Source organism: Lathamus discolor, chromosome Z, assembly GCF_037157495.1.
Source record: "Lathamus discolor isolate bLatDis1 chromosome Z, bLatDis1.hap1, whole genome shotgun sequence".
NCBI lineage: Eukaryota > Metazoa > Chordata > Aves > Psittaciformes > Psittacidae > Lathamus > Lathamus discolor.
The window spans coordinates 55571043-55586553 of NC_088909.1; the positions used below are offsets into that span (position 1 = coordinate 55571043).

Sequence of the window (15511 nt, forward strand, 5' to 3'; positions counted from 1 at the left end):
AGCACTGTACCAGCTACTAGGAAGAAAGTTAACTCTATCCCAGTTGAAACCAGGACAAATGACAATTCATGCATTCATGAAATATCAAGGGTAATTATCAGTAATTTGAACAGAATCAATAGTGTAGGTGCTTCGTGAAAATAAGTTTCACCCACAACAGACTATAAAGCTTAGTTAAAAAAAAAAAAAAATCTCTTAAAACATCATCCGCATGACAGTAACATACTTACTAGGAAAAACTGACAGATCTAAATGCAGGAGTTTTAAAGAACATTCTGCTTGTTACAAGTAAATCAGCAACTGCTCTTGGAAGAAGAGACACTTACGGTGACAAAAGACACTGCAGAAGGATCCTGATATTGAACTAGCAATGTCTCTACTGGAAGTTGAATTTTTGGACGACTTTTGATGCGCTTATTGAGATGAACCAGCAGCTCCATGACCTGACAGGAAGAAAACAAAAAACATGAAAGAACCACCATCAATTTTACCACTTTGGACTTCACACATCACACTCAGTCCACTGTGCGGGCCTCTTATAAACAAATCAGGCTGAGATTCCCAATTATTTAATCTCTAAGAAAATGGCATCCATCATTTATTGTATTATTTTGAAACCACTCTGACATGTCTCAAGTCACTGTTAAGACAAACACATACAAAGCCTCAAATCATGCCGCAACCAATATCCTCCATCAACAGAAATGCCAGGAAGAAATTATTCCTGAGGATGACCAGGTATTTCTACATGGCTGGTTACTCCCCCTCAAAACTAAAAACCAGGTTGGACAGGGCTTCGAGCAACCTGGTCCAGTGGAAGGTGTCCCAGCCCAAGGCAGAGGTGGTGGAACTAGATGATCTTTAAGGTCCTTTCCAACCCCAACCATTTTGTGATTCTACAAAACTGAGCCTGGTTTAGAAATCTGCATTGCTGTGGCTGTAACTTCAATTCATGACACCAAACAAAAAAACAATGAAAAAGCCACACCCATAAGAAAGTTACCAAGTGTGCATATAAAAACTATGCTTGCAGTGGAACAATACAGAACTGAAATCCTTCAGGGAAGAGAAGTCAACAGACACCCCGTGAATGTCAGGCAGGAGGAATGTGCAGCCCTGCCCTAGGCAGGCAGAGTCCCAGCAGAAACACCGAGGGAGCCAGGCAGCAGCACTGGGGGAATGGCCCTGGCATCTGGTGGACAGTGAGCTGAGCAAGGGCAAAGGTGCACTGAAACAAGAGAGCGGCAGAGTGGTATCTCCCACGATGAGGACTCTGAAGTACTGGAGCAGGAGCTCAGCGAGTTCCTGCAGTCTCTATCTGTGGAGTCTTTTCAAGACCTACCTCAATAAAACCTTCAACATCCTGGTCTAAACTTGTAATGGACCATTTTAAGCAGGAGGTTGATCTGGAGACAATCTGAGGTCACCATCAAGCTGAAGTATCCCATGATTAACTACTCCATTAAGTAGTTTCTTTCTATATTTTCAGCAAAGTGTCATTTGTAAATCCACTAAGTATCAAAACTGAATGAAAGAACTCAAAAAATTACAGACAATCTCCACTCTGGAACAATAGATCTTGAGAAATCACACTGAACATCTGCATCTCGCTCACAAACCCTATCAGGTTCTCAAGCAAGGTGGTGCAATAAAAGTGACATTAAACGGAGTCAGCTCAGCTCCAGCAAAACCAGAGCCACTCCTAGATGTGTGATGACTTTGAGCAATTAAACTCAAAAAGGTGGGCACACTGCCCTGTACTTTTCATAGCTCATTAACTTGGTCATATACTGGTGAAAAAGCAGCTAAATCACTGTCACTGTAGTTTGTCATGGAAACTGCAGAACAATATGCTTGCTGATCTGCATATGAGCCAAGACATCATCTTCGCATCCACTACATGGCTGGGCATTAAACAAAATAACGTCCAGATATAATTTAGAGAAACTGCATAGCTGACCACAAGCATGTGACTGAAACCAGAGAGAATCTGACAAACTAAAGTCCTACTGACAGGTATCAAGTTTTACTGCTGCAAAAATATACCAGCAGTCACAAATTCCTCCTATTCCAGAAAGGAAAAAAACCTGTCTGCACACGCTTTTTTGTGAAGGAGTAGAAACATATGAGTACAACAGAATTTGAGGAACCTGGTCAAGTTCCTGGTCAGGAAACATGGTGGCTGGTGAAAAAAAAAAAAACAACCACCATGGCTGGCTCAGGTCACATGTGAAGGTTTAGCTCATGTCCTGCTTCTCTAATCATTAATATCAAATCAGTGCATGAAGGATCTCATCCAGCAGTACTCATCTGACCTGAATCAGGAAAATGTCTGTACTTCCGAGGACAACTGCTTCTCAGGTTTTTGCTGGCTTCACATGGGCTTCACAAAGCAACACCATATTCAGTCTGGCACAAATGCTGCTAGCACATCAGTACTTCCTGGACCACATCTGAACCAGCAGAGTAAGTCTACCCTGGATTAGTTCTCTGTGTCATTGCTAGGGTAACTGGTTAGGCACAAGGCATCCTAGAATTTAACTCATCTGTCAAACCATGGCCTCAAGGATTACCTTCTCAGGGTAAGTGGATTAAGAGAATGAGTTCAAATCACTGAATGTTGCATTAATATTGACCTGACTGTCACAAAATTAAGGGCAGGGATATGACCAACACAGCAATATGTTAAGGCAGCAGGAATTAAAATGAACTTTTAATTTCTCCTTTCCATAGCCAGTACCATTTTGAGGAGAAAGTCAATCTGTGGAATTAAATTAGTGTGCAGTCAACTCATCTGGTGTACTGAATGAACTACACTGTGCTTCTGAAGCTGGGTGAAAGCAAATCCTTTAACAATTGTATTAATCTACAGTTCAGCAGTATACTGGCACCACAGAGATGTACTTTTCTGCTCATATACCTATACTGTTGAAAGCTTCACTGTCAATCCAATTAAAATGGTGCAAGTTTTCAAACCACAGTTGACTTTGTTGGCACTTTTTTGTTGCTGTTACTGGGTTCTGTTTTTTTTAACCACCACAGTAACTGCAGAACAGACATACGACAACGGATGGCAGAGTTTTGTCAATGCCTATAGTCAGCCACTGGGTGACTAAAGAGTTTGTCCCCTTTCCTCTATTTCCTCTAGTTTATTAACCTCTATTAGATTAGCTTTCCAATCATTTGAGAGTTCCTGTAAAAAAACATATCCTTTTCTTTTACTTACATTGCCTTAACACAATTTTGAGGCTGGAACTGAACAACAGGCACATTCTTTGCTGTCCACCAGGCAAAATTAGCATTAGAAAGTTAGGTGTTTGTGTTTAAAAGTCATGAGCACTTGAAAATGTATCAGACTTCTTAAGACATTCCCGAGTCACATTAATGGCAATGTAAGAGCAAGAGATTGAAAGGCTGAGGTCTGATGTAAGTAACAGAAAACAGCAACATGCATATTGAACAGATTTACCTGCAGGTTACACACACCAGAGTAAATCTTCAGTGATGTGAAGTCATGGGTGGGCAGATGAGCTTTTATCCCATAACCTAATTCAGGGAACTGAATTCCCCAGGTACATATTAAATTCAACCTCCAAAACAGCTTGGTCCTTGATCCTATGACTGTAATCAGGCAACGATCAAACAGTTTTGAACGTAGAATTTAAGATATACCTGAATGAATTCTGTGATAAAGCTGCCTTCTGTACCAGGGAACTCAATTCCTTCTAGTATGTATCAAATTCCATCTTCTAAATTATTTGGTACTTGCTCCTATTCCTACTGTCAGACAAGTGAACGACATCAAGGAGTATGTCTTCAAGGAAGCAAGAGCAACTGTCTTTATGATACTAAGTCCTGGTCTCAGGCTAACTCACAGCTAGCTGGCTTCAACTGGAAACAAATGCAGCCTTCACACAGCTGCAAGAGCCCATGCACCTGTAAATGTTACAAGCAATGACTGTTTTCTTTAAGCCCTTAACAGTTGTAGGTATAGTAGTACAGTAAACCATGATACATCAGGGGCATTTCCCTCTCCCTGATACCATTAGGATAAACTGCACCCTTACCTTTTTACGCACTCCTTCTTGTGTGCTGGACAGCTTGAGGAGTACAGGGGGTAGGAATTTGGAAATAATGTTCTGTAACTGCTCATCTGTTTCTGCATGGCCAAGACGCAAGAACACACGTTCAAGTTGATCTGCAGTTAAAAAAAAAAGATAAGAAAAGAGAGAAACTGGTTGAAACTCAAAATTGCTGCAGCAAGAAAACATTTTCTGAACATCCCGTAATGGGCTTCTAAGAAACGCTGTACACAGCTCCCCAGTTCTTAAAGTACTTTCATCTCAACAGCACTCAGCACAGATGCGTCTTGTATTTTTAACACTACAAGAGCGAACAACTGACGGCCAAAACTACCCTGGTAGCTTCCAGTACCAGCCTTCACAATTACATGGAGACAACTTCTGTCAAAGACAGAAACAGTCAAGATTTCCTTTGCTTCACTGTCTTTCTCAAATCAAGGCTAGGACATCTCCAAAGGTGCAACAGAAGGTTAGGATCTCTGAGTTATTCCCTGCCCTTTCTGCTTTGACCACAGAAGTGTGCAGCTGTGGGGCTATTAACTCTTGAAAAGATGCTTGCTGTGATCTGCATTCAGATTATGATGTTCCTTACTTCCACTATTCAGAGGGCAAATTCTTGTTATTATTCTTCTTCAACCTAGAGTTCTGGTCATATTGTAGACCATGCATCAACAGAACAAAACCACAAAGCACATACAATAGACCCCAAGACCAATTACAGTTTGTATGGCAGAAAGAGTCTAGACAAAGCACAAGATGCAAGGTGGAGGCAAGCTACACCATGGCAATTGTACAAATAAACAGGCTGCACACCTGAAAGCACAAGAAATAAGCTACAAAGTGAAAACCAAGGCCTTTGAAACCTTGAGACTATTGTTCCAGAGTAAATTTGATAATTACAGGACATTACAGGACTTTGTTACATAGGACATCTTGACACGGGCTAACCTATTCTGCTCACAACTTTCCATTAAGCCACTTACATCTTCCAGGAAACCTTTACAAAGCTGTACAAATGTTGACTGAACCAGTTACTGACTTTTTTTACTATCTGCTGCTCTTTTTTCCAAATGTCAGTTATTACAATAGAAATAAGATCCCAAGTATGAAACACATGACAAACTGCAGTAACTTAAAACACAAAGCTCCTATTACTGTACTACCAAGGTGCTGGGAGTGTTTCAAAGCTTTCACCTTCCTCTAGTCAGCAGGTCTCCTTTCCAAACCCAGGAGGGAACATAAAAATAATAACTAAAAGAACCAAAAAACAACCACAAAAAACACCTGCAAAGAAATAAAAGTTGCAACTCCTACAAGATCAAGAGAACAGAGGGCAGGGGAGAAACACTAACATCTGTTTTTTCAGTGAGCTAGCAGATCATTTCAAGGAAACATATGAGACCAAAATCCTCTGACAAGCACAAGCACTGAGGACCATCTGTCTTTACAAAAAGAATGGAAGAGTCCCTATTTTAAGTCCCAGCACGCAGCTGCTCCGACAGCTAAACCAGAAGAAAAGCAAAACCTCCCTGGCACAGCAGCATCCCCGACTGCTAGACTGGAGCATCTCTTCTCCACTCTGCAGCACTTCAGGAGAGATACACAGGCAGCAATAAGATCCTGGGCTTTTGAAGGGACTACAGGTCTTACGATAACCTAAAAGGAGGAAATCATTCCCCCAAAGACTAATCTAAAGTGACATGGTGCAAGCTCAGATTAGAGGAAGACCAAGGAGAACCCTCCTGCTGCACTCAGCTGGCTGTAAAGGACTACAAAGGCAAAAAAGAAAAAAGCACTGTACAGGGAAGAGGTGAAGACTGAGGTGAATGGATATGGTTGGAACCTGAGGTAACAAAAAGGATGTTCAAGCAGAAATGCTGCCTTAGTCAGCAAACCTATCATGATATAGCTGCAGAATCCTTTACTGTCCTATTTTTTAAATCTGTGCTATTCCTGCACTTAAAGGCCTCACAGCACCACTCCTCCTCTGCCGGCTGCAGATTAAACAAACATATCACTTCCAATATTTTATTTTCTGCTGAGCAAATACAACAGGCAGCCGAAAAGACAGAGGACTATGAAATTATACTGTCAGGGAAATTACAAGCCAAGACTCAGTAGCACCTACAACACAAACGGACTTGTAAGCCAATCTCTTGGTTCAGACAGATTTCATGGAACAGTCAGGCTGTCAGCTAGTCAACGACTTTGTGACCTTTCTTTTTCTGATTCTAACAATTTCTTTCTCTCTTCTACTTCTTTCCCTGCAACATTCTCTCCCTCCAGGACCTCCACAGTGTCTTACAACCACACTAGCACTAAGGGACTGCTTAGGCCACACCAAGCAGCTGAAATAAACGACGCATGAAATTATCAAATCTTTCTCCTCTGCCCTGGAACTCCAGGAGATCACTGCAGACACACTATCCTCAAGCAAGCTGACTGAGGAACCTCCCAGCAACATGTTCCTTCTCATGACAGACTCAAGTGTAAGCTAACACAAGTGAAGGTATTTCCAAACCCCTTTGTTATAGCCACTGGACTACACACACCTCGTGGAAGGCACAGAAACCACTGTGCATATGCCCACAGGAAGTGCAGCAATGCATCTACGCTATTTCCAGCTTCCACCATTATTCTGTTGTTACAAGCTGCAAACAGAATTGTAATAATAACACAGATAGGAAAAAAAATCCAAAATCCTATGCCCTTGTTCACACTGCCTTTGAGATGCATTTATTACTTTTCCTATATCTCTGCTGCCTAGTCAGTTAAGCCCTAACAACTTAGGTATTCAGGTCTTCTTCCCTTAACCATAAGCATGACAGGACTTCTCAACAAATTCAAGGAGACTAGTCGCCTTGTGCAGTTAAGAAACTGGTCAGCAATCTGTCAAGAGCAGCCTCCTGTGCTGCCAGTGCAGCGTGTTGTATTCTTAGCCGCAACAGGACAGGAAAACAAAGAGCTATAAACCCATGGAAGTATTGCACATCAATCATTTTTTCCCCAGTTTTTATTCTCCTAACAATTGCGACCATCTCTCAAGCTGAAAGCATTCACCATGGTGAATGCTGGAAGCATAAACCCTGGAGATTTGAAGAACCGCACACAATGGTCCAGGAGAGGAGCCACGGACATGGTATCTGTGACTCAGATACTTGATGTATCCAAGTACATCAGATGTAGTGTACAGATGCAAGATATATTTGTGCAGATGTGCCTTGCAGATCTGCCTGCTGGCACAGGCAAGCTCCTTTCTCTCTCTGCCTTCTGTCTTCTCACAGCCTTCACCTGGCCCCCTTGTCCAGCCTGCAACAGCAAGCAGACCACTGTGCATCAGACATCAAACAAGACAGTGTTTCCTCCCGGCCCATCTCACATTTCCACACTGTGCTCTTCACAAGCTTTTAGGAATGAAGACAAAACCTTCTCCCTTTAGTTTTACAGTCCCTGCTGCCAACTACACAGTTGTAATTTCAAGGGGGGAACCACTAGGTTATGTGAATATAAAATAAGTAAAAAATAAGTAAAGCAAGAGGTTTAACTTGCTTACCTACCTACCATAGAAAAGAAACAAAAAAGACACAAGCTATTCTGAATAGGCCTCAGCAACTGAAATTTATCTACAGCAATCTTACACAACCTGACACTAGGAGCACTGAATTTTAATTATAAAGCTTTACACACTTCTATCTTTACCTTTGCTAGCCAACACTAAACTTAAAATGCATCCATGCAATGACACACTTCCTATAACTTTCCTTTTGAAAGCTGACTAATTTTTTAAGTTTTCTGGAAGCACTGAAAGACAGAAGTAATGAAGAGGAGACATTTAGTAATTATAGGCTTACCTCTATCTAAAAAGCCAGTACTTAGGAGATCTAAGATTTTACACAAAGGCTTCTCCTTCCTCAATTTCACATCAAACCCTCACCTCCAATTTAGGTCTGCAATATTTCCTTAGTACTGGTTCCCACCTGTAGCACCCTCTGTATTAGCTGATTATTTATGTTTATAAAGTTACTTCCATAGTTAATCTACTGCAGTTCAACTCTGGTGAACACAGGGCTGGAGAAAGAACATACTGTCAGAGGCAAAGGTCCAACATTTAATGCAGGCTAAAGAATTAAAAAAAAAACCCCAAACCAAAAACAAAACACAACAAAACAGCAAATCACCAAAACCAAACCAGAACACCAAAAGATTAACGTTATTTTATTTACACTAGCAAGAAAGTCAAAGTGAAAGGGAGAAAGTAGGAAAGGAAGAAGACTTAACCAGAAACACAGCTGGAAAACCTTGTGCCAAATCCTGCAAGGCTCTACATAAACTGTTCCAAGAACAAACTTGCACATCAGAAGCAGTGGAAAAGCATAAGGGCACAACGACATCACAGTGAGCTTTTCAGATTTGCTCTACTGGTCTTCAGATTCGCCCCTGCTGTGCCAGGGACTGCTGGAAGAATAACGCAAATGAGATTAAACCACTACTACCCTTCAGTGCATCACTAGATTCAACATTTTTTGGATATTCTTACAAGTTTGCCTTTACAAAGCTGGAAGCAATTTCTTGAAAGATGATTGTTATGGCACCAATAATCTGTTTCTGTGCAATGTGACAACCACAGCCCCTGTCAGACCTGCCCACTACATTAGAAAGCACCTGAGAAATCATGTCTGGTTTAAAAAGTAGTCTTAGAATTACAAAATGTGTGCTACAGCTATGACAGTCAACATTTTACTATGGGGAAAAGAAACCAAAACAAAAAAAAAAAAAACCCAAACAAATAAAAAAACCCAAAACAATCCCCACAAAACCCCAAAACCAACCAAATAAACAAAAAACAAACAAACAAAAAAAAAACCCACACAACCAAGAATGAACTGTACAAGTAGAAAAAAGCAACACTAGGTAACTTTATTTTTCAAATGCATACCATTAAGTCCATGCAAAATTTGTAACAGATATACATGTATTCTGGCACAACCGCAACTTTCAAGGCTGCTATATAGCATTTTCACACAATATTTAATTTTTTGTGGTGTTTTCTTGGGGGAAAAAGTGTCCATAAGCGCATGAATACAAATATGGAGGATTTAACAACAGACATTGCATATGAAGAGATGTTCTCTTTCACTGTATGTAGAAGAACCAAAGTGGCAGGCAAATGAGCTATATCACTGTATCCCTGTTTCCAGCAGTAGTGTCAATAGACATGATGTATTTGGAATTTGAAACCCCCAAGTTACCACGGCAAAGCAGTTACCTATATGTGAGGCAATGTATGTTTCACTTCTGTTTCTTTCCAGTCTCCATTTAAGACTACAAGGAGGAATATAGGTTTCAGCACTCATGACCACACCTCATGCAAAAAAGAAAGAAATAGACTTCAAAACACAGATAAGATATACATATTTTTTACAAGAAAGTCGCATTAACAACAAGGCTCTAACTTGTGCTTTATAAACTCTGAAATCCTGCACACTGGCCATTAAAGGGTCAGAGTTATTGTTAAGTCTTGTCACTTCAGAACTGATCTTGCAGTCTCCCAAGCCAAGAGCAAAACCCCAGCCGCTGACTGAAACATGCTCCTTCTTCCCGTTCTACTATACAGCAGCTTACAAAAACGAACAACAGAGAGAAAAGCATAGAAAGAATGTAAAGGATAAAATAAACAAATAGCTCAATGTTTTCCTCCCATTAACAAGGGCACACCCTTCCCCACCCCCCACCCCTTTTTTTTTTTTTAATAAAATCATGGAAGTGAAGTCTTTGAATGCTTGGTCTTGCTGAGGTAGCTGGTTCACTGTTCATCCATCTTTTAACCAAAGAAATCTCAGCTCAACTAAGCACAATTTCAGTTCATGTGTCCAGGTTCTCCTCCTTGTCCTTACACATGATAAAGAGCTAGCTCCCACTGGCATCTATGCATATTACACACGGCATATCAGCTATTCTACACACACCCCTCAGCAATGTGTATTTGTGTAACTATCAGGTAAAATACACACCATTCTGCTTTTGAAAACTGATTCAAGAAACTACCAGGGCTAGGAGAATTTAACCTAACTGTTCTTCATAATTTAACGGATCATCAGGAATGAGAAAGAGAGTCTGGGTCCTCTGCAAAACACAGCAGGCAGTAGGAGAGCAAAATTCTGTTCATAAGGCCAGAATTTATATTCTCTTTGCTGAAAGTATCTAACAGCTTAGTGGGGCTGCTACATTAAAGCATTTCTAGAACTGTTTCAGTAAATCAAACACGAAATTCCTCTCTAAAACCCTCCTCTGTGTAACCATTACATTGCACTAGCATCCTCCACATCTCCTCCCAAAGGCTCTAAGCTGAATGAACAGTACTGGACACAGCAGCATTTCAACTTCACTGCCTGCATGGCAGGGGTAGTTCTAGGGGCAGGTTTCTAATAAAGCAAACGCTCAAGCGCACTCTCCAGAACTAAACAATTGTTTCTGCCCTATTCCACATACAGAAGAAAGCATGAAATTCTCCTCTACCATGCCACTACTAAAATATGTGTCAAATTCTTGTTCCAGCGGCATTAGACTCTGTGAGAAAATACATCTAGTATGATTACAGTAGCCAACAGTGAGTCAGGATTTGCTGGTGCTATTCCTGGCTCTACAAGTAACCCGCTGCATGCCTACAGCCAAATCGCTCCAAGGGGCATTTGTAAAAGTAGGCCAACCACCAGGTTATTTTATGAGATCTCACTGGAAAAGGCTGGGAAGGAGCGATATATTACCCTTTTTTTATTCTATTCTGCCATTTTATATAAAACATGATAAAAAAATTTGAATAGCATACTGAAATTCAAACATTTGCAGTATGCCAGGCTTAGGCTCTCTATTCTTACTCAAGGTTAATCTTCCTTTCCCCTGTACCTGAACTCTAGCAGGTTCAAGTCAAGTTTACCAATTTTCTGTTAATTTTTTTAACTGCCTTATCTCCATTCTCATGCTGCCTTCAAACAATTTGTTCTTAAACTGGTAAACATCCTTATACAGATTTTAAGCAAGTAATAAGAGTTTATGTGTTTGAGTAGAGCCACAGATCAAAGATTCCTATAGCCATGTAGATATAAAGCTAGGAAAACTGGTTTTCTAATCTAAAAATAGTATTAATTATTTTTGTTATTTTGCCACTAATCATTATCCTAAAAAAGAACAAATTTATTTCCAAATATGCTGAAATTTAATTATTTAAATGTATCAAAAGACAGCAGGCCCCCACATACACTGCATAGTTTCCATCTCTTTCTCCACCTGAAATTACTCCTTTTCCATTAGCTTTAATTTTTAAGATTACAGTACTTTCTATTCAGTGACAGATGAGGTACTAAGGAATAACCCAAAACTAGCAAAGAAAAATCCAGTCTCTTTCCTCCCGCCCCCCCTCTCAAAAAAAATAAGAGACTTCTAACCAAACCAGTGGAACCCCCTCAGTTCTGAAGGATGCAGTGGACAAATAATCCAAATTATACCACACAATTATTAACGTCAATCTCGACCTAAGCACATTTGTCCTCTCAGCACAACTTAACACAAAGGGCTGTGTAGCAACTGGCACATGGTTGAGAACTAAGTTTTTGCAGGATCAGAGCTGGAGAATGGGGAGCTACATTGCACGCAAATAAAAGCTGAGGAGTTGCAAGCAAGAGATCTCATACTGACCGGTTTCACCAAGGGGAATCATGTTAGCATTGTAAAACTGACAATAGAAAGTCTTGGATGACAGCAGCAGTGAGGTCTTCCATGGTCACGATCACAATTTATCCCAGTTATCATCAGAATAAATAGTTTGGCATTTGTGTCCTCCAATTCAAGGATCAGCGTAACTGCAAGATCTTTCTTACTCCACCACGAGATCCTGGCTCTTTGGCTATGTAAAGAACATCCTCATCATCATTTTATGCCTCATTCCACTCAGCCTAGTTCCATTTATATCGAACAAAGAACAGAACACGGATGCTACCTACACAGCAGCATACGGAGAACAACGAAAAAAACCCAAGTGACACATCAGGCAGAAATGTTTCAGAACTGAAAGCCAATAGCACGAATATACTCAAAGGATTTCTTTTGCCCTTCCTCTACACCGACTGCCAAGTACTATTTCAGGGCAACCAGAGGCCCTCTTATTTGGCTGAGTCATACGTTATCCTGCTATTAACTCTTCACAGTTGTCTAAGACCTACTTCTATTCCAAGACAGGAAAAGAAAAAACGGTCTTTAAGATTTCTTAGGCTTCTCCAAAGAGAAGTCGATCCTTTACTGCCCCGGACATGCCCCGGACAGAGAACGGGATTTAGATTCGACAAGAAGGCAGAAGCTGGGTTTCCCCTGCGCTGCACGCTCGGCGCAGATGCAGGCACCTCCGATTCTGGCTGCTGTAATCATGTGCCGAGAACTGCAGAGGCTGAGGATGTGCTCACCTACCGTGAGACACGGCACTGCGCCGGCAGCTTGAGCGCTCCCCAACAGCACGCCGGTGCCTCGGCACGCGGTATTTTTACACTGGTGCTGCAGAGAGAGGTCGGCCGTCGAACAAAGCGGAGCGGACGCCGCCAGCCACGGGCAACTGCCCGCCCTCTCGGGGTGCAGCGGGGTGCAGATGCTCTCCCTGCACAGGAGCTCTGCCGGCTCCGCGGGTCCTCCCGCCGAGCAGCCCCCTCCCCACTGAGCGGCCGGCGGGCCGGCCCCGCAAGGTCACGCAGCGGCGGGAGAGGGCGCAGGCCGCGGCGAGCTCCCCGTGCCCGCGGGGAGACCGCGGCCGGGACAGGCCTCCCCCAACACCGCAGCCTTCTGCTTCCGCCTACCCGACATGGCTGCGCAGAGCCGGGCCCGGCCCCACCGCCGGTACAGCCGCACCGGGCCTTCAGCCGGGCCCCGTGCCCCGCCACAGCGGGGGCTCCGCCGAGAACAGATCCCGGCCCGGCCCCGCACGCACGCGCCCGCCCGCCCGGGGTGGGAACGGCTCCCTGCCGGGAGCCCTCGGCACCTCGGCCACTTACTGAGCTCGTCCTGGGCAGCCGCGGCGGCCGCAGCCATGTTGCCAGCCGGGGAGGGGAAAAGGGAGGGAGCACAGACAGCGAGAGACGCGCTGCTGCAGTCCGGCCCTGGCCGCTCCCGCCCCTCTGCTCCGCCGTCGGCTCCGCTCAGCACAGGCACCGGGCCGGCTCACTCCTCCTACTCCTCTCTGCAGCTCACCCCGACACAAACCGCCGCGAGGGACGGCGGGGCCCAACAGCGCCCGCCCTCCCGTCACCGCCGCTTTATATTTAGCAGGAGCCACCATCCCGGCCGCCCGCCCCCGCCGCGTACACGCACCGGCCCGCTGACCCCTCACCCCTACCCGCCCCGCCCGCGGCTCCCGGAGCGTCCCAGGCGGCGCGGCGGCAGCGGCGCCAGCAGACTGACCCGAGTCCACGCTGACCTCCATGACGGCCGCAGCGCTCCCCGCGCTCTCCACAGCGGCGGCGGAGGAAAAGGGAGCGAGGGCCGAGGTGGGCGCAACTGCGCCCCCTACAGGTGCACGGTGCCACCTGCGTGCCGCTGCCGGCGAGGCCCGCCCACCCGCCCGGCACAGCCGGTGTCCCCTCCGACAGCTCCGGAGACAGCTCCTTCCGGCAGAGGAGGGCCCGGGGGGCCGTGACACAGAACCGGCTTCTTCCTCAGCTTGAAAAAGTAACAACCAGCAACAGAAAAAGAAGGCAAAACTGGCAGTGAACAAGTTTTGTTTTACTTGTTAAGCTCAGAATCTGAGGAACTGAACGTCAGCTTCCAGCGCCGAGTGCCTGGGCTCTAAGAAGCTGCACAGAGGTAGGGTTATTTTGAGGAAGCAGATCTGGGACTCATCTGTTTCCCAAGTACATGATGAACACCTCTGAATAAGTGGCAGAGGAGGCCAGACGCGTACGGTGCATACTCATTTCTAGCAGAATGGCCTGTGTTCTCTGAAGAGCTAGTTACATTTGTGGTGAATGTTCCCTCCATCAAGCTCGAGTGATCTTCCTCGGAGAGGTCTGTTGTCGAGGTGATGTCTTATGAGGAACGTCTGAGGGCGCTGGGATTGTTTAGTCTGGAGAAGAGAAGGCTCAGGGGGCACCTTATTGCTCTCTACAACTGCCCGAAAGGAGGTTTTAGTGAGGTGGGGGTTGGTCTTTTCTCCCAAGTAACAAATGATAGGACAAGAGGTAATGGCTTCAAGCAGCACCAGGGGATGTTTATCTTGGCTATTAGGAAAAAAATCTTCACAGAGAGGGTGCTGAGGCATTGGAACAGGCTGCCCAGGGAAGTGGTGAAATCCCTGTCCCAGGCAGTGTTAAAAAATATGCAGATGAGGCCCTCAGTGACATGGTTTAGTGGTGGACTTGGCAGTCCTGGGTTAATGGTTGGACTTGATGATCTTGAAGGTCTTTTCCAGCCGAGTTGATTCTATGGTTCCTGCCAGAGACACTGTAGGCAGCTGTGGGGCCAAATGCCCGTTTCAAAGGATTTAATGCCCTTTCCTTTGCTGCCACTACCGAAGGCAGTGTGTGCACCCTGGATACGGTGGCAGGAGGTGTGTTGCCTGGCAGATATATGTCTTTTCGGGAAAGGGCTGACACCAAATCGTGCTGACCCAGCGTGGCATGGGTGGCAAAACCTGGGCTCATGGGAGCGTGCTCAAATAAAACATGTGCTCAGAGCGCATTCCATGTGATATTCCTGCACCTTGGCTGGGGTAACCCCTGATATCAACACAAGCTGGGGGTGAAAGCATTGAGAGTACCCCTGAGGAGAAGGAGTTCAGGGTGCTGATGGATGAGAGATTGGACATGAGCCATCACTGTGCACTTGCAGCCCAGAAACCGTGTCCTGGGCTGCATCAAAAGGAGTGTGACCAGCAGGTCGAAGGAGGTGATCCTGCCCCTCTACTCTGCTCTTGTGAGATGCCACCTGGATACTGCATTCAGCTCTGGAGTCCCCAGCACAGGAAAGACATGGACCTGTTGGAGAGGGTCCAGAGAAGGGCCACAGAAATGATCAGAGGGCTGGAGCACCTCTGCTGTGAGGAAAGGCTGTGAGAGTTGAGCTTGTTCAGCCTGGGGAAGAGAAGACTCTGGAGAGACCTGATTATGGCCTTTCGGTACACTGAAGAGGCTTATAAAAAAGATGAGGACAGACGTTTTAGCAAACAGGACAAGGGGTGATGGTTTTAAACTAAAAGAGGGAAGATTCAGGCTGGACGTGTGGAAAAACCTCTTTACCACGAGCTTGGTAAAATACTGGCACAGGTTGCCCAGAGAGGCGGTGGATGCACCATTCTTGGAAGCATTCAAGGCCAGGCCTGATGTGGCTCTGGACAACCTGGTCTAGTCGGGGATGTCGCTTCCCTCTGCAGGGGGTGGCACTAGATGACTCGGAAG

At 44.6% G+C, this 15511-nt stretch overlaps 1 protein-coding gene across 3 annotated transcripts in view; it reads right to left on the minus strand.

Annotated features, from left to right (window-relative positions):
- ECPAS (Ecm29 proteasome adaptor and scaffold) overlaps positions 1–13594 on the minus strand; it is a 69969-nt gene extending 56375 nt beyond the window's left edge. The window contains exons 1-3 of one of the 3 annotated variants that reach the window (XM_065663608.1): positions 13521–13594; positions 4068–4198; positions 327–443 (exon numbers count right to left, since the gene is read on the minus strand). In XM_065663608.1, the coding sequence (XP_065519680.1) occupies positions 327–443; positions 4068–4198; positions 13521–13542 (270 nt within the window). In that variant the 5' untranslated portion in view covers positions 13543–13594. Of the gene's footprint in view, positions 1–326; positions 444–4067; positions 4199–13114; positions 13352–13520 lie in introns of those variants that run through there. The other 2 variants (XM_065663609.1, XM_065663607.1) reach the window with 2 other exon arrangements.
- Positions 13595–15511: the final 1917 nt, after the last annotated feature.